The 18,669-nt window shown below is 43.5% G+C and overlaps 1 protein-coding gene and 2 long non-coding RNA genes across 8 annotated transcripts in view; 1 reads left to right on the top strand and 2 right to left on the bottom strand.

Moving 5' to 3' along the window:
* Nucleotides 1-4,865, bottom strand: part of Gm46549 — a 44,286-nt gene extending 39,421 nt beyond the window's left edge. For 4 of the 5 annotated variants that reach the window (XR_001781896.1, XR_001781893.1, XR_001781894.2 and 1 more), the window contains exon 1: nt 4,571-4,865. This is a non-coding gene — a long non-coding RNA (predicted gene, 46549). The remainder of the gene's footprint in view (nt 1-4,570) is intronic. The other variant, XR_001781895.1, reaches the window with a different exon arrangement.
* A 3,127-nt stretch (nt 4,866-7,992) lies between these two features.
* Nucleotides 7,993-12,189, bottom strand: BC031361 (cDNA sequence BC031361). The gene has a single exon (NR_033221.1). It is a non-coding gene; the product is annotated as a cDNA sequence BC031361 (long non-coding RNA).
* The window catches only part of Gsk3b (glycogen synthase kinase 3 beta), a 157,084-nt gene continuing 150,344 nt past the window's right edge, over nt 11,930-18,669 (top strand). For both annotated transcript variants that reach the window (NM_001347232.1, NM_019827.7), the window contains exon 1: nt 11,930-13,542. In NM_001347232.1, coding sequence (NP_001334161.1) covers nt 13,455-13,542 — 88 coding nt within the window. In that variant the 5' untranslated portion in view covers nt 11,930-13,454. The remainder of the gene's footprint in view (nt 13,543-18,669) is intronic.

The following is an 18,669-nucleotide window of genomic DNA, read 5'->3' on the forward strand; positions in this document are numbered from 1 at the left end:
TCTCAGGCCCACGTCTGTTACTATATCATATATACATAAAATATATGATACATAAAATGCATAAAAACATATAAAAATAAAGCGGAATTGCCTAGAATTTGTTTTTAAAACTGTGCTTCTAGTATTCAGTGAACACTTATTGATTTTTTTTCAATTCATGTAAATTCATCAATTCAATTCAAGGCGAAATTATCTGCACTCTCATTTTTAAAAATATGGATGGAAATAGGGTAAAACAAATTCAAATTACTTCAAAATAATCTTGCCACTAAATAATATTGTAAAACACATGATTATACCCCTAGGAACAAAAATATAACAAGCTTAAAAAATAAAAAGGATTTGCTAAGGGTTCCTCATTTCTTTGGACATTAAAATTACATATAGGGTCTGTCAAAGGCTTGATAGGAAATTGTTTCCTCACAGGGCAATGTTTCAAAGCCTCTCTGTCTTCTGCTGGGGCAGCCATCCACTGCTGTTCCATTTGGGCACACTTCCTTGGTTCTAAGACACATGAGCAAGCAAGCTGTTGTATTAGCCCAAGGGACATTTTCACCTACAAGGAGAACTTCACAATACATGTTATTTCCGAGGCTGTCTCACAATGATGCCTTGTCTCTGTAACACACGGTCCATCGTTCTCTAGTCTACAGTACAGAGCCCAGATGTCTTGGTGTAACATTCAAAGCTCCCTCAGATCTGACCCTAAACCACCCTTTACACCTTATCGCCCATTAGTCTCCTCTATCAACTTTCTGTTTCAGCAAAACTGGTTTTTCTGAAATCAGATGAATAGACATGCTGTCCTTAATTGCTCTGACAGCTCCAGCCTCTGGGGGTTTAGTAAGGAAGGGTTGGAATTGAAGCATGACTTATTTCTCTCTCCTTTCCTCTGCCCTAAATCCTTAGCTTCACTTCAGATTGAAGGGACCTCCATTCACACAACTGATTTCAACACAAGTTACAACTCTATTAGTATGTCACAACTTTATTATTATTATTATTATCATCATCATCATCATCATCATCATCATCATCATCATTATTATAGTTCGTGTTTTTTTGAGACAGGGTTTCTCTGCATCACAGCCCTGGCAGTTCATTATGAACTGTTTCCTGTAGAGTTCTCCACAGAAGGTAAACATCTCAGGAGACTGTGCCACTCCCATCCAGGTACTTCTGCAGTCAAGATGCTCGGCCGAGGTCTGAGGTTAGCATGCACTCTGTGGGTATTGGCTACTTCCACTAATTTGACTTAACTAACAAAGGAGTATGGGTAGTCTTTTGTTTGTTGAGAATTTTGGGGGACTTTAAGAGTCTCATTATGGGTTGCCAAGATCGGATAAAGAGGCTTGCCACCAAACTGGATCGCCTGAGTTTGATTCTCAGAACTAACATGGTAGAGAAAATCAGCTCCTACAGGCTGTCTTCTGTCATCCACAAATGTGTAGCTCCCCACCCCGGTACCATAAATAAACGGATGTAAAAATTCATTTCAGTCGAATTAGTGGCTTTTGAGGAAAATATAAATCACAGTGAAGGAATGTCAATTTTCTTTAAAACCAACCAAAAAAAAAAAAAAAGAAATTTCTGTAAAATACTATCACATTTAAAAAGAATGTTTTATATGATTTACTAACAAAATTAATTCCATTTACATCATTTAAAATATTTATTTGCGTGTGTGTGTGTGTGTGTGTGTGTGTGTGTGAGAGAGAGAGAGAGAGAGAGGGAGGGAGGGAGAGAGGGAGAGGGAGGAGAGGGTGGGAGGGAGGGAGGGAGGGAGAGAGAGAGAGGGAGAGAGAGAGAGAGGGAGGAGGAGAGAGAGAGAGAGAGAGAGGGAGGAGGAGGAGGAGGAGAGAGAGAGAGAGAGAGAGAGAGAGAGAGAGAGAGAGAGAGAGAGACTGTGTAAGTATGTTTATGCACGCAGATGTCTCAAAGAGGATGTCAGATCTCTCGGAGCTGGAGGTGGCCTTGAGAGGCTTGTGAGTGCTGGGAACTGAACTTGGGTCTTCTGGAAGAACATCCAGTACTTTTAAAATACTGAGCCATCTCTTTAGCCCTTAGCATTTTATTTTGACCAGCACTGACTGATTCATAAAGATATTTTGAGCTACTTTCTGTTTGTTTGAGACAGGGTCTCCCTATGTAGTAATAATGGCTTGGAACTCACTGTGTAGAACAGGCTAGCCCGTGGAGTGATGTGATGTTGCATTTATTTTAATGGGTGCTTAATACAGAGCTAATATAGCATAATTTACTTAGTGAAGTAGCATGTAATACTGCTTTATTGCCTATTGAACCTGACTTTACTCAAACTACCCCCCACCCCAGATCCCTGTTTTCCTGGTATATATATTTCTGTGGCTACTTTTTCTTTTCTTTTTTTAAAGATTTATTTATTTTATGTATATGAGTATACCATTGTTCTCTTCAGACACAGCAGACGAGGGCATCAGACCCTATTACAGATGGCTGTGAGCCACCATGTGGTTGCTGGGAATTGAACTCAGGACCTCTGGAAGAACAGTTGGTGCTCCTAACTGCTGAGCCATCTCTCCAGCCCTACTTTTTTCTATGAACTTCTGTAACTTACTTTTTTCTATAAGCGTTCTTCCTTCCTATACTGACCCAGAAAAATAATCTTTACGTTAATGGTGTTTGATACTTTAGTCCTTGGATTAACATATTAGATGACCTCAAAAATAAATAGATGAAAGGTATACTATATGAAGCTTAAACCATAATTATTTAAAGCCCCACACATGGGTTGGCAAGATGGCTCATCAGGCAAAGGTGCTTGTGGCCAAACCTGACAAGCCGGGTTGGATCCTTTGGACCCATACGGTGGGAAGAGAGAACTGCTTCTCACAAGTTGTCCTCTTACCCTGTGGAGACTAAAGAGTAAAGAACACCATGGAGCCAGGCCTTCAGCTATAGTGGCCCTAGAGGTCAGGGCTGAGTGGAAACTTCAGCTTTCCTGCTCCCACTGCCTCTTGAGAGATTGGGCTTTGGTTCTACTGGTCTCAAAGGTCTTGACTTCTGAGGTCCCAATGGTCACCAAGGGCTGGCAGAAAGTCTATTCTTCCGAGGTCCCAATGGTCACCTAGCGGCTGGCAGAAAGTTTATTCTGTGGTCCCAAAGGTACTTTGGGCCCATGATTCTAACCACAGCCTTGTATGGTGTCTGGACTTCTGCCTCAAGCAAGTGCACAGAATTCAAAGAAGGAATTAGGATTTTGATTTCATTTAGTTGCCTTTGTGTTCAGTGTACTGCCCCACCCTTGGTCCTCTTGGCACATAGACCAGATAGATCACCTCAGTGACCTCATTTAGCAATCAGCATGAAGTTGCACTAGTCTCTATAGTAGATAATTAATCAAATACCACTCGAGGTAGAGTTACAGAAAACAGCAACAACAATAACATCAAGAACAACCAGATGGGGACATCAAAACTGTAGGACAAATTGACTCCAGCAGATGAGCAAAACCCAGCAAAGAAGTACAAGGAACATGTTCAACCATCTCCTACTATCCATTCCCAACTGGGTCACTTCCCTATAAGCTATTACAGATAGCTGAAATTTTGGAGAAAGGATTTAGTGTTTACTTTTTAAAAGAAACAGATGTGTGCATGAAAGAAAGGTATCTAAGACCTTAAACAGTCTTTGAAATGAATCAAACCTTAAAATGGAGAAGGTCTAAAATGTGGGTGGTAGGTGTTTTAGGGTTCCCATTGCTGTAAAGAGACACCATGACCAAGGCAACTCTTATAAAAGGACAGCATTTAATTGGAGCTGGCTTACTGGTTCTGAGGTTTAGTCAGTTATTATCATGGTGGGAGCGTGGCAGCATCCAGGCATTGCGCTAGAGGAGCTGAGAGTTCTACATCTTATTCCAAAGGCAAACAGGAGAAGCATCTTCAGGCAGCTAGGAGGAAGCTCTCAAGACCCACCCCCACAGTGACACACTTCCTTCAACAAGGCCACACCTCCTAATAGTGCCACTTCCTGGGCCAAGCATATTCAATCCACCACAGTGGGTGAGGATTTCATCAAGGAAATTAAGACACTAAACAAAAGAAACATACAGACATAAAGAAATAAAAGAGATGGTCAGTCAAGTAGAAAGCACACCCAGAAGCATGCTGAAGAACAGAGTTTTAGGAATGGAGGAAAAAGTGGTAATGATAATACAAACACACACACACACACACACACACACACACACACACACACACACACACACACACAGGGGAATAGAAAAAGACATGTGGTGAACAGTATTTTCAAGAAGTCTGGGATACATTCAAGAGGCCACATCTGAGCATTTATGGCACGGAAGGAGCAGAGACAAAATCCCATGCAACAGACTATTTAATAAAATTATACTATAAAACTTCCCATATCTAGAGGATTAAGAAGACATCAAAACACAAGGGCATTTAGACATCTCTGCCCAGGTAGGCAGGACAGAGAAGATACTTTTTGACACATCATAGTTAGGATGTAAAAAATACAAAGTAAAGAAATAATACTAAAAGCACCCAGAAAAAAAATGTTAACTCACATACAAAAGCAGATAATGAAATATTCAATTCTTTACTTGTTACTGTCCATCGTTTGATATGAACTCCCTCCAGGTATTTCCCGTCAGCGATCCTAAAGGGCAGAAGAGCATGGAATGAAATATTTCAAGCTCGGACTGGAAACAGTTGTGAATCAAGAATGCTATACCATGCAAAGCTATCTTTCAAAACTGATGCAGAAATAAGGGTATTTTAAGACAACCACAAATTAAGGCAATACATGCCAACAAAGCCAACACTACAGAATCTTTTCTTTTCTTTTCTTTTCTTTTCTTTTTTCTTTTCTTTTCTTTTCTTTTCTTTTCTTTTCTTTTCTTTTCTTTTCTTTTCTTTTTTCTTTTCTCTTCTCTTCTCTTCTCTTTTTCTTTTCTGCTTTTCAATAATGTATTTTCAATGTTTCCTATGCACTTTACCCATGTACAATGAATTGGACACTTACAGGGATTTAAAGAGCACTTTATAACAAACACATTGGATATGTACCTTGTTTTGTACTCTACAGAAAATTCTTAAAAGAATATTACAGAGGGAGGAAGAGGAGAGATACATTAACATGTACACTCAGGAACAGAACAAAAGCTAGGAGGTGGTGGTGAATGCCATTAATTCCAGCCTGTGAGGAGCAGAGGCAGTTGGATCTCTGAGTTTGAGGCCAGCCTGCTCTACAGAGTGAGTTCTAGGCCAGCCAGGGATACACAGAAACCTTGTCTTGATAAATAAACCCAATTAATCCCAGGAAGCAAATAACCACACCTAACACAGCAAACCTGCAAGCTCCCAAAATTACTAATACAGAAGGAAAAGAAATGCACACAACCCAACAAAATCAGAATATCACCTAGCGAAGTTACAGGAAAGAGCAAACCTCTTTCTATAACCGTGAATGTAAATGGCCTCAACTCACCCCAAAAAGAATCAGACCGAAAAAACAAGACTCAACTCTAGTCTGTCTCCAAGAGACACGCTTAGCTAGTGAAGATAACCCAAAGTTCATATCAATGGGTGGACAGTAACAAGGGTGTGGAAACCATGCACAGGCGGGCACAGTTATCCTTACATTTAATAGACGGCAAACAAACGACCTCTGACTGCCACATGCCATGCATGCATGCCTCCCTTCCACCGTGAACACATGTAGGAATGTTTTTTTTTAAAGCCCCATGTCTTTTTATTCCACCTAAAATTGGGTGGTGCCTTCACATGTTTTGGTGACTACAAAGCTTCCTCCTAGCATATCTCTGTCTCTCTCTCATCTCATCTCAGGGTGTGCTTGGACTTTAATAATAGTGGATGGTAATTTCATATTTCAAAAGCTCTTCTTAGTCTGGCATGGTGGCACATGCTTCTAATACTGGCACTTGGGAAGTAGTAGACACAGAAGAAAAGGAATTTAAGGTCATTCTTGGCTACATAGCAGGTTGAAGGCCAGCCTCAACATGAAACCCTGTCTCAAAACAAACAACAAAACACCCTTTTTCAAGAGGAGTAAGAGATGATAATCAAGCAGTTAGAAGCTTTACTGGGTAGGATTTAGAAGAAATATTTATGTGTATTTGTGTGTACCTGAGTCTGTCTGTGCCATGTACATGCAAGGGCCCTGAGGGTCACAAGAGGGTATGGGATCCCCAGATCTGGAGTTATAGAGAGCTGCGGGCTGCCGAGTGGGTGCTGAAAATCAAATCCAGGTCCTCTGAAAGAACAAGTGCTCTTAATGTTCTTAACCACGGAGGCATTTCTCCAGCCCTGAGTGTTAAAGGTCTACTGCAAAGATTTCGAAATGTGGCCAAGAACAGAAGATTGTACGTCTCAGGATCAAGAGAGTTGAGTTACTATGACAGAAACAAAAATGATGACTATTGCCCTACAGTTCCAGGACAGCCAGGGCTACACTGAGAAACAAACCTGTCTCAAAAAACCAAAAAGGACGGTAGACAGAAAGATGAAGTTTTAAACAGCTTGACTTTGTCACCCCATTTCATAATAAAATTGTCATTTCACTTCCCATGAATATATACACAATTATATCTTGTAAGGCAAGAGCTTTCAGTTTCAAGTCCCTTTGCTATTTTTGATCATTAGTTTTTGCTGATAACTAACACGGTGTTTCTTACCGAAAGTTGGTGTCTTCTTTGGCATCGTGGGCTCTCGATCCATGAGCACAATCTCTGCCTCATAGGCAATTCACAGAAATCATTTTAACAAGCTGTGAAAGTCAAGTTAAAACAAACAAACAAGCCGGGCGTGGTGGCGCACGCCTTTAATCCCAGCACTCGGGAGGCAGAGACAGGCAGATTTCTGAGTTCGAGGCCAGCCTGGTCTACAAAGTGAGTTCCAGGACAGCCAGGGCTACACAGAGAAACCCTGTCTCGAAAAAACAAAAACAAAACAAAACAAAAAACAAACAAACAAATCCTAAAACAAACCCTGAGACACTGGCTTGAAAATTCCTCCGAGATTGTGGATTTGTTCTAACCTGAGAATAGTTGTATTATGAATCAATAACACATGTTCTTTAGACTAAGCAATCAGGGTACTAGTATCTACCAGTTAATCATTAGAAATACACACACATACACACACACACGTGTATATATATATACACACATACATAATCCCCCCCCCCCCCCGTCACTTCTTAAGGTAAACATAGGCTGGTATGGTGGTGGTGCATACCACTTGTAGCAGTTAGGAAGCAGAGGCAGCCGATCTCTGTGACCTTGAGGCTAGCCAGCTTGGTCTCATATCAAGTTCCAGGATAGCCAGGGCTATGTAGTGAAGTGAGACCCTGTTGAGAGTTCGAGCAAGCTAATAGTAACTACTAGGTTTTTTTTTTTTTTTTTTTTTTGGGTGTGTGTGTGTGTGTGTTTCGAGACAGGGTTTCTGTGTAGACCTGGCTGTCCTGGAACTCACTCTGTAGACCAGGTTGGCCTTGAACTCAGAAATCTGCCTGCCTTTGCCCTCTGAGTGCTGGGATTATAGGCGTGCACCACCAACGCCCAGCAACTACAAGTTTTAATTACAAGTTGGAGACAAACCTCTGGGACCCTCTCAATACTCTGTGCTTGCTCTATCACTGCATGAGAGCTCCCTTAGGCTGCGACAGACGTCATGTCGGCATGGCTTTCGGTTACCTTCATACTTCTGTATTTGATTGCTTAGCATAGTATGCTACAGAGATGCTGAGAGCTGGCTACATGGTCATCAAATGGACATGAGCTAACTTTCTAAAAGAACATTGCCAGGGAAAGGACATGAAGGCTACAGATTTGAAAATCTTCTCAGCTGTGTCCTTTTGATCAGGGCTGCTTAAGCTTGTTTTGCTTGCAATCCATTTTTGACTAAGAAATCTCAACATGACCCCAGGTATACGGTTATGTAATACAGACAGACAAACCAAACATTTACTGATGATAAAGACATTTATTTGCAGTTTACATATAGTTTTATCCTTTATTAAAAAAGAAAATCTGCATATGAATGACACAGCCGGGTCTGTTTATTTTTACATAAAGAATTAAGTCTTGAGACTGGTGAGGTAAAGGCTCAGGGTAAAGGTGCTTACTGCCAAGAGTGGAGAAGGACAGACAAATACCTGCAAATTGTCCTTTGACTTTCAGTAGTGCATTCCTCATTATATATTAATTATTAATGAAATAAACAAGTATCAAGAATTAAATCTTGGTGGAGTATTTAATGCTGCATGATGCAGAACATCTTCAACATTTTCCAGCTGAATGACATACTGATTTTATAATCATCAATGTGGAGAATGTCACTGTCTTAGTCACTGTTCTATTGTTGTGAAGAGACACCATGACCATGACAACTCTTATAAAGGAAAGCATTTAATCGGGGCTGGTGTACAGTTTCAGAGGTTTGGTGCATTCTCATCGTGGTGGGGAGCAGGGCAGACATGGAGCTGGAGAGGTAGCTGAGAGTTCTACATCCTTATCCATGGGTGGTAGGGAGAGACTCACTGGGCCTAGCTTGGGCTGCTGAACCCTTAGAGACCACCCCCAGTAACTCACTTTCTCCAACAAGGCCACACCTCTTAATCCTTCTAAGTAGAGCCACTCCCTGACAACTGGAGTTCAAATATATGAGCTCAAACCACCATAGTCACTATGCATAGATGTACAAAATTGCAAAAATACAATGAAGGTCATTTCAGAAATCGTTAGGAAGCCTACCCTAACCCCAAGCCAAAATTTATTAACTACTTTTTTTTAAATGAAAATCAAGTCAGCAACTCAAATGGCAGGTTTTAAAAATTACATTTACAATTGTTGCTGTTGTTGTTGTGTGTCCACGTGTGGGCTTGTTCTTGAACTTGCATGGGCTGAGTCTGTCCTTTTACCATGTCGGTTCTGAGCATGCAAGTCATGTCGTCAGGTTAGGCAGCAGGTACTTTTGCCTGACAGGCCACTCTGCCAGCTCTCAAACAGCCAATTGTATATTCTCGGGCCTGGAGAGATAGCTCAGTGGTTAAGAACACTGGCTGTTCTTTCATAGGATCCAGGTTCAATTCCAGCATCCCCATGACAGCTTACAACTGTCAGCAACTACAGTTCCAGAGGATCTGATGCCTCTGTAGGTACCAAACATAGATATACATACAGAAGAAACACCCTATAGCCATTCAATTAAAACAATATAAATAAAAGTAGGTATTCTAGGATTGGGGATATGTCTCAGTGGTTAAAGTGTGAGGACCAGGGTCTAGATTTCTAGAACCCACATAAAAGCTGGGGTGCTTACCACTCCAAAATTGGGGGACAGAGACAGGTAGATTCTTAGAGCTCACTGGCCAATCAGTCTAGCCAAACGGGGGAACTCTTGGGTGAGTAAGCTATCTGCCTTTTACTATTATTGTGTGACTGGTATGTGCCATGATGTACAGACGTGGAGGCCAGAAGACAAGTTAATGGATTTGGCCCTCTCCTTGGCCTTTAGGTGCATTCTGCAGACTGAATTTAGGTAGTCAGGCTTCTACAGCTAGCACTTTAGCAGAATCTGGGGGATGTGGGGACTGTACCAAGAGAGAATTGTGGAGTAGAGGCAAAGAACAAGGGATGTGAACCCCGGTTCTGCTGCCTTAACTTTGTGGGTCTTGCAAAAATGAGTTAACTTTCAAGGCGCACTAATACTTTTCCCAGTAGTCCTCACCATGTAGGAAGGCAAAATGAGAGGTTTTCAAAGTCAGAAAACCAGTACTGACTGTTAAGTTTCAGTATGTCTGTGGGGTCCATATGGCCGACCCCCACCTGAAACTCATGTAGATCAGGCTGGTCTTGAACTCAGTGATTCATCTGCCTCTGCAGTACTGGGATTAAAAGAGTGTGTGCCCCACCACACCTGGCTGGCTGTTCTGTGTTTTATTAAATAAACTTTTCCTTCTCCAAGTCCTATTTGTGGACTGAAATATGTATTTTTTTCCTATGAAAAGATTTTTTTCAATTGAGTTAAAAATATCTGAAGGCAACAAAAAAGTTACTAATCAAAACCCTAAGGTAGGCTATTTTTGAACTAGTTTTATATACAAGAATAGCCACGTTGCCAGTTTCTGCAAACTAAACCCTTGTTATTTACCTTCCTGCTGGTATAATTAGGTAGGGAGGATTTAAAGTTCTGCACCACAGCAGTTTAGGAACAGTGGCAAAGGTCTTTCATAATAGCATGGAGAGGCACCATTCAAATGACAAAGTTGCCAAGCAAGGCGGCTGCTTTTAAGATTCTTTACCCTCCCCCATGGCATCGGGCTACCTTATAGACGATTTTAATTGTGAAGAACAAGAGTCTCTTCTGCACTTGAGGCATAAAGTCTCCGATAAGGAATGAGATTACAAATTGGCTGCCTGTCGGGCACATTTTCCTGGGATTTTTTACTTTGTTGGTCTACGTGGTTTCGGCATATCGGTTGCCAACACGTCAGATTTAGAGATCACACATAAAACTTCAACGTTATGGTTTTGGTAATTAAAAAAAAAAAAAAAGGAGAATACGATTATTTTAATGGTGGACCCCCTTAAGGGCATGGATGGAACTCCCGTTTCCACATCATCTAACATTCCTATTGTCTTCCACCAGGCCGGTGTCATTCGCTTTATTTGCCAGGCCTCTACAGACATCTGAGTCTGCAAACACTATCCAGACCTTTACTGGCTCCCTTCAAAGCTTACTTTGTTCTGTCCCAAGTCCCTCATCAGATTTTAAAGCAATAGCTAAGCAATCTGATCAAGTACGTGTACTTTTACATGTGCTTTCTGGAGATAGCATCTCAACAGAAAGAGATGACTATGCGGGTGGGTATTACAAGTATCACGGGATTACAGTCAGGATTGCCAGTGTCCACTCTAACTTACTCTAGTCGTAGTAGCCACGCCACACAGCTCTCGGATGGACCAAGGCAATGGTCTCCTTTGTAGAACAATGGACGCTGGACTACATGTGAAACCTACTTAGGCAGCAGTGTGCTGATCATCCAATAACACTAAAAACTGCTGCGAGCAATTCTGACTTGAGCTTCCTCCTAGGATTCGAGGTACTGTCCTGACCACATTTCCCCTCACCTGTTTTCGGGGCTGCTTTTGCGCTGGACAGTCGCGCCCATGGACCGCGCTCATCTAGCATGAGCTCATCTCTCGGGGGCGTTTCCAGAAGGCCTGGTCTGGCCTTGTGCGCCTGCTGCAAAGGGCTCCCCCCCCCCCCCCCACGAGATCAGCGGCCCCCCGCGATGGGCGGGCGCGGCTGCCCAGAGGCTCTCCTTCTCTGGAAGCTTTGTTCCCATTTAAGCGCTAGAGGGTTCGGCCCCGGCCACGGCGCCCTACGTCTTTCAGAGAATAGACGTTCTCATAGGCTCAGCACGCGCGGTGGGGAGCCTCGGGCGCACTTGGTAAGCCGCGCCCCGCGGAGCTCCCGGGAATGGGGACGGCCTCACGCCCCACTAGAGCGCTCGGGGCCCGACCCTCCGACCGCAGCATTGTCGGACCGGGCTGCACAGCCAGCACGAGCGTCGGCTCGGAAAGCAGATGCAGGCCGACCACTCATCCCGTCCGCCCGCTTAGGGACCACCCGAGGCCAATCCCACTGCAGCTAGGTCTTGCGATTGCACAGCAGTGAGCGCCTATTGGCCGCCGCCACGGGCTCCTGCACCCTCCTTCTCCCTTTCGAAGCTCCCCTCCCCCCGCGCTCCAGCTCGACGCTGCAGACCAATGAGATGGCACTTTATAGGTGCCCTCCCTCCGCTTTCTTCTTCTCCCCGCCTCAAAGAGGGAGGGGAGGCTCTGACTGGCCCGATGTCCTCGGAAGCCCCCTTCCCTTCACCAATCACCGAGAAAGGTACACGCCCAGCGGAGTTGTCCAGCCAATGAGGAAACGGGCGCGGCGCCCAGCCGTGCAGTTCCTCCCGCGACTCGGGAGTTTCGCCGTCCTTAACTCTTGAGGCTTTTCCCTGAGGGCCAACAGCTCTGATTGGCCACTGTCGCTATTGTCGACTCTTCTCTCTAGCCAGCCACAGGACAAGGAGAACCCTCTTCCCTTCTGTTCGGCTACCTTCGGCATTCCTCGTTGCTGGGGCGTGGTCTCCCAGCGGCGTCTCCTCATTGGTTATCCAGGTCGCTCGGCTTTTTCCGGCAGGAGCTGCAAGCAAGCGACGTCTCTGATTGGTTCCGGCTTGGGTTTCGGCTCTACAGCCGAAGCTGGCGGGCGCGGGCTCGGCGAGCGATTCCCAGACGCCTGTAACGCGGGCGGCGGGGCGCTGGGCGGTGTAAGGGCTGGGTGGGGGAGGAAGGAGGCGGAGGACGAGTAGGAAGGGGGAGGGGGAGTGGGGAAGGGCTAGGCGGCTGCGCAGACGGCGCGCCTCGCACAGAGCAGCCCCCGACCCGGCCGAATGCGGGCTTGTGTCGCCGCCGTCGCCGCCGCCTGGGCCGAGTGACAAAGGAAGGAAGGCAGCAAGGAGGAGCCGGCCTTGCAGCCGCTGACAGGGCTTCGGGCTCCGGGCACAGCGCGGACACTTCCCGAGCAGCCGCTGAGCAAAGGCGAGGGGCGGAGGCCGGCCGTGCCGGGGCCACGGACGGGGGAGGGGACCCCGAGGGACGGAAGCGGTTGCCTGGTTCCCATGTCCCCGGCGTATGGGGAGCAGTCAGGGAGCCGCTGCCTGGGGTCTGAAGGGAGCTGCCTCCGCCGCCGCTGCCGCCATGGCCGCTGGATCCAGCCACCGCCTGCAGCTGCTCCTGGCGCAATGAGGAGAGGAGCCGCCGCCACCGCCCGCCGCTGACTCGCGACTGCGCTGCCCTCCGGTTCACCCGGCCGCCGCCGCCGTCAGACCGCCGGATCCCGCTGCTGCCGGAGCCGCAGCGTTTGCCGTCGCATCTCCGAGCCATCTCCTCCCTCCTTCCCATCCCCCTTCTCTTCAAGCGTGAGGCTCGTGATCCTTCCGCCGCTTCCCTTCTTCATTGACTCGGAAAAAAATCCCCGAGGAAAAATATAATACTCAGAGTACTTATTTTCAATCAAGTATTTGCCCTCGTTCACGTGATATATATATATTTTTAAGGATTCCACTCCACCCTTTTTCTCCTCTTCCAGGAAAGGGAGGTGAAAGAATTGTATTTTTCTCCCAGCTCTAAATCATCTATGTGTTAAATATCCGTACCGATCTGTCTTGAAGAAATACATAGCTCCTTTTTTTTTTCCTTCTTCTTAAATAGCTATACAAAAGGAGTGAAAAGCCAAGAGAACGAAGTCTTTCTTTCTCTTTCTTGCGGGAGAACTTAATGCTGCATTTATCATTAACCTAGCACCCTAACATAAAACAAAAGGAAGAAAAGGATTAAGGAAGGAAAAGGTGATTCAAGAAGAGCCATCATGTCGGGGCGACCGAGAACCACCTCCTTTGCGGAGAGCTGCAAGCCAGTGCAGCAGCCTTCAGCTTTTGGTAGCATGAAAGTTAGCAGTGAGTATCGATTTTATTTTACACCCTTCCTCCACCTTACCATTTAGATAAGAAACCTCGAAATACCAGGATCTTACACTAACAGACCTGATAGAACAGTCAGTGGTCGTGGAAAAGGGCAAAACCAGCCTTGAGTCAAGAAGAGGCAGGCTCCTTTTCCTCCTCCCATTCCCGTACCCCCTCCCCCCGCCTCATTAACCTTGGATTGAGAGAATATTAGTTTTATTTGCCTGATTGGATTTGAAACTTCTTTTCTTACGTTCTCCGTGCTGCTGGTAGTCTTTTCAAGTGCTCCAGTGCCTCCGGGTTAAGCGATGGAAGAAGCGTTCGCTTGCCCATCCCTTTGAATAAAGAAGAGGAGGACAAGGCTTGATTAATAAACCATGATGTACATTTGCCGAGTCCTTGTCTTCTGGAATGAGGGAGTTTATCTTAGTTAGCTCAGGTTATCAGGGTTCTGTATTCAAAATAGAGATATTAAATGCCCCAGCCTCCTAATATTTCCTATTTGCCCGTGTGACTACACAAAGTATTTTTGAATCTGGGGATGAACTTGCTTGGTAACCCACATTGCCGTTGGAGGCAAGCTAGCATCCATCCCTCACTCGTCTAGGGGTGGTGGAAGCTGATAAATATCCCGCAGCAGTCGCATCTCTAAGTGCATTGTTTTCAAGTGGTTTAATGTGTTATCTCTTAACCTTCCTGTTTTGACATTACCAATCTGCCACCATATAATTTGTTTAATCAAAAGGTAACTTGGAAGGAGATTCAACTTTTGATTGAGGTTGTATTGTCATTTTGCCACAAACTAAGTTAAGTGTTGTCACTGACTCCTCATTTAAGTTTAATTTTGAGGTGGCATTGCATTTATTACTTGTTATTATTATTATTATTATTTTTAAGAGTACAAGAGGATACCCTTTTAGGATAATTTAAAATGTGTCAGTATCTGTCAGTCTTTCCCGGGGAATCTGTGCTGAAAAAAAAGAGTCTTGTGTTCTTGAAGTGTTTGGTATACTGAGTATCCAGTGTTCAAATGTATCTATTTGTGGAGATGTTTATGTGGTATTTCATGACAGCTTATTAGAACATAGTTGCAGATTCTGGCCAAAATATCCATGTTGTTTTCCTTATTCGATGAGAAAGAAGAGGGAGGACACAGATAAAACTGTTTTGTTGCTGAGAGGAGCTGATGTAACTGAAGAACTAAGATTTTTAAAAAGTCAAAATGCATGTGCTGTTATATGCAATTGATTAAGCAATTGGACCTGTTTCCTTTTAGCTGCAGTCCTGTAGGCTTTTGGAACTTGTCTGAAACAGAGAAGCCCAAAGTTATATCCAAAGCGATGGCTGAGTGGGAGAGATTTTTGCAAGTTCACTTTTTTCTTTTCCTTCAGTGACTAGCAAATTTAGAACGCAGGGCATGTTAAGAGGGAAGCTGATTTCGCATCTTTTAGGGAAGGGTCATGCTTTCTAAGCACTTTACGGAGTCATTTGAATGGAATCTAAAAAAATGCTAGGGTAATTATCAGTTATGATGAAGTAGACTTCATGGTAACTACTGAAGAACCTTTCATGGTACTTAAGTATTTGTGTGTTGTATGCTTTGGCTAGTTAAAAAAAAAAACCTGCTCAGTCCATTTTAGACCATTTATTTATTAGGTTTATTTCAGAGATCTGTAATGCTAGAATAAATACCAAAATTGGGGACTTTTCATATTGTTTCCAGGATTTTCTTTGAAAACAACTTATTCTTGATAGAGGTTCTTTAGGATGGAGGAGCTGTGAGAGGACTACAGCTTAAAGTGTTTTAATTTTAAACATTAAAAAAATTAGAGTTTAATGTTAATTATTACTATTTTTAAAAAAATAACCTTGACATTAAGGGCACGTAGATGAAAGAGGCATTTGTTAGGTGCTGGTATTCTGAAAGGCACATATGACATCCTATATAGTCCCTGTTCCCAGAACCTCTGATATAAAGGCAGACATTCAGGAAAAGGTGAAGACAATAGCCTGATAACTATAAAACGCCAAGTGAACCATTTGTTCAGAGGGACAAAGGAAAAAGGAAGGGGTGGTGAGAAAGGAGCAGGAAGATTTCTACAGAGGTGCTTCTTAAAACAGGTGCTAGCTAAGCCCAGGAGCCAATGGAGAAGCATGCCGTGCACTGGGTGGAAGGAGGCAAGCCTAGCCACAGTCTGTTCTGTACGGGAGGCGGAGGGCAAGTTGGTATACCTCAGTTCCAGGGGCCTAAATAGAACAAGGGCATGGGAGTGCAGACTGGAAAGTTAGTTAATCAAGAGCAGAGGAGGCCTGTAAAGATTTGGGTGGGGATCTAAGAGCTATCTGCACTGTGGATTGCTGAACAAGACATTGTGAGGGGATTTATAGCTGAGTGGAGAGACATTAAAAGCCTTTTGACTGTAGTAGACTATGTTATAGATCACAATGTAAATGTGAACATGGGATGAAAGGAAGAGATTTGAAGACTTAGGAGGGGAAAACTGGCAGGGCTTTGGATTGGAGCGAGGAGAATATTTGTGGAGTCAGGAGTTAAAAATAAAGTCTGAGGTTATTGGTCTGGAAGACTTGACCGCTGAGTTACATTGTTCATTGTAATGGGAAATTGAGAAAATGCTGAGATGAGCGGGTGGATGGATGAGTTCAGGTTTTAAAAATGACATACAGTAAGTATCCTTGAGATTGAGCAAACAGCTGTTAGTTACTGGCAGAAACTTAACTTTCTACTCTGTTAATTTCTAATCCTCACCTAGAAATGTCAGGTTGTATTTGAGGGCAGTAACTAGAGGTTATACTTAAATATGGTTTTTGTTTTGTTTTGAGACAGTGTTTCTCTCTGTGTAGCCCTGGCAGTTCTGGTTCTCACTTGCTATGCAGACTTGCCTGGCCTTGAACTAACAGAGACCGGCTTGCTTCTGTCTCCCAAATGCTGGGATTAAAGGTGTCTTCCACCACTATTTGGCATTTTATATAGTCTTTGGGTCATTCTTAAATATATATATATATATTTATTTATTTTTACAAGTAATGATTCTTAGGTAAAATTTGCCTGTAAAATAACACTTTTATTTTTCCCCGAGACAGGGTTTCTTTGTATAGTACTGGCTGTCCTGGAACTCACTCTGTAGACCAGGCTGGCCTCGGAACTCAGAAATCCACCTGCCTCTGCCTCCCGGCGTGCTGGGATTAAAGGCGTGCACCACCACTGCCAGGCTAATAATGATACTCTTAATATTTAATTAAAAATTGATTGTAACATTTTTCTGGTTGAGGCATTTATCCCAAGATAAAATAAGTATATTTTGAATGCTTTTTACTTTACTTTATTTTTACTTTATGTGTACTAGTGTGTTACCTATGTGTATGTCTGTGTGAAGGTGCTGGAAACTGGAGTTACAGACAGCTGTGAACTGTCATGTGGGTGCTGGGAATTGAACTCTGTCCTCTGGAAGAGCAACCAGTGCTCTTAACCTCTGAGCCATCTCTCCAGCCCCTCAAATACTTTTTCCTTGCTGTGATGAAATCAGTTTTTTTTTTCACATCCAGATTTATGACGATTAAATGAATATCAGCATACACACAGATTCTACTGTAGAATAACACCTTTTACTCAAAATTGAGAAAGTATATGCTAATTTTGGCTAACATTTTGTCAAATGCATTTGGTGAGGCTGGGCAGTGGTGGCACATGGCTTTGATCAGGACTCTGGAGGCAGAGACACTTGGATCTCTGTAAGTTTGTGGTGAGTTCCAGGACAGCCATGGCTATACAGGGAAACTGTTTCAAAAAAAAAAAAAGAAGGCTTATGTATGGTGAACTCTTGGAAGACAACTTGGCTAGTTGCCCAGGTACAATGCTTGTATACAAGGTATGGAAAGAGGAAAATACTATACTTGAGTTGTTTCATCATATACATTTTTTTTTTTTTGATTAACATTTTTATTAGCAGCTGTGTGGAATGGCACAGGCCTTTAATCCCAGCACTGAGGAGGCAGGCTGGTCACTGAGTTCAAGGCCTGGTCTACATAGCAAGTGAGTTCCAGACCAGCCAGGACTGCATAGAGAGATCCTATCTCAAAACAGCAACAACAAAAAAAATCATTACCGGAAATAGACCAATTTATAGTTGCATAGTATTCTGCGGTATCAAATTACACTGTCTTATAATCAAAGACTAGTTTGCAGTTTGGAGGTGCCCTAGTTTCCAAGGAAGGTTCATTTCCTTGTGGTATGTAAGAAATAGTTTATTAGGAACTAGCTAATTTCTATTTTCCTTTCCTTTTTTTTTTTTTTTTTCTTTTAAAAAGACAGGGTTTCCCTGTGTAGCTCTAGCTGTCCAGGAACTAGCTTTGGAGAGACAGAAATCTGTCTTCCTCTGCCTCCCAAGGGCTAGGACTAAAGTGTGCCCTACCACACCCATCTCACTAGCTAATTTCTTGATTTTCCTATTTAATGGAGAGAAAAACAAGTTGTTCATGTGTGTGAGATTGAAAACCAGGGCCATGCTTTTCACTCCTGTCAGCTAAACTGACTCACAGTTGTTAAAGGCTTAAGATATTTAAGCAAGCTTTGCACAGACTGTTGTTGCATACACCTTGAGGATGCTAATTGTCAAGTGATAAGCACTATTTCAAAACTTTAAAGGGACCTAGAGATTGAGCAGTTTACTATGGCTGTCTGGGAACTGCATTTAGAAAATGAGGTGTCTGCTCATATTTCCACCCCTTCAGATGAGACTTGCATCCGGTTTCATCAGTCTCTTATACTGGACTTGAATTGCAGGCATGAGGTTTTGTTTGGGGCTGACAAATCTGGGAAAGCCCAAGTTATTAAATACTAGCAGTATACTATGTTACGGGGAAACTATTTTTTAAAATATTTATTCAGTATATATGAGTGTTCTGTTTTCAGACACACCAGACAAGGGAATTGGATCCCATTACAGAGGGTTGTGAGCCACCAAGTAGGTGCTGGATTTGAACTGTGGACCTCTGGAAGAGCAGTCAGTGCTCTTCACCACAGAGCCATGGCTCCAGGCCCAGAAAACTTTGTGTGAGCTTTGTGCATAGAGAAGGCTAAGGAATATGCTGACCCCGAGTGCC

Source organism: Mus musculus, chromosome 16, assembly GCF_000001635.26.
Source record: "Mus musculus strain C57BL/6J chromosome 16, GRCm38.p6 C57BL/6J".
In the NCBI taxonomy this organism is placed as follows: Eukaryota; Metazoa; Chordata; class Mammalia; order Rodentia; family Muridae; genus Mus; species Mus musculus.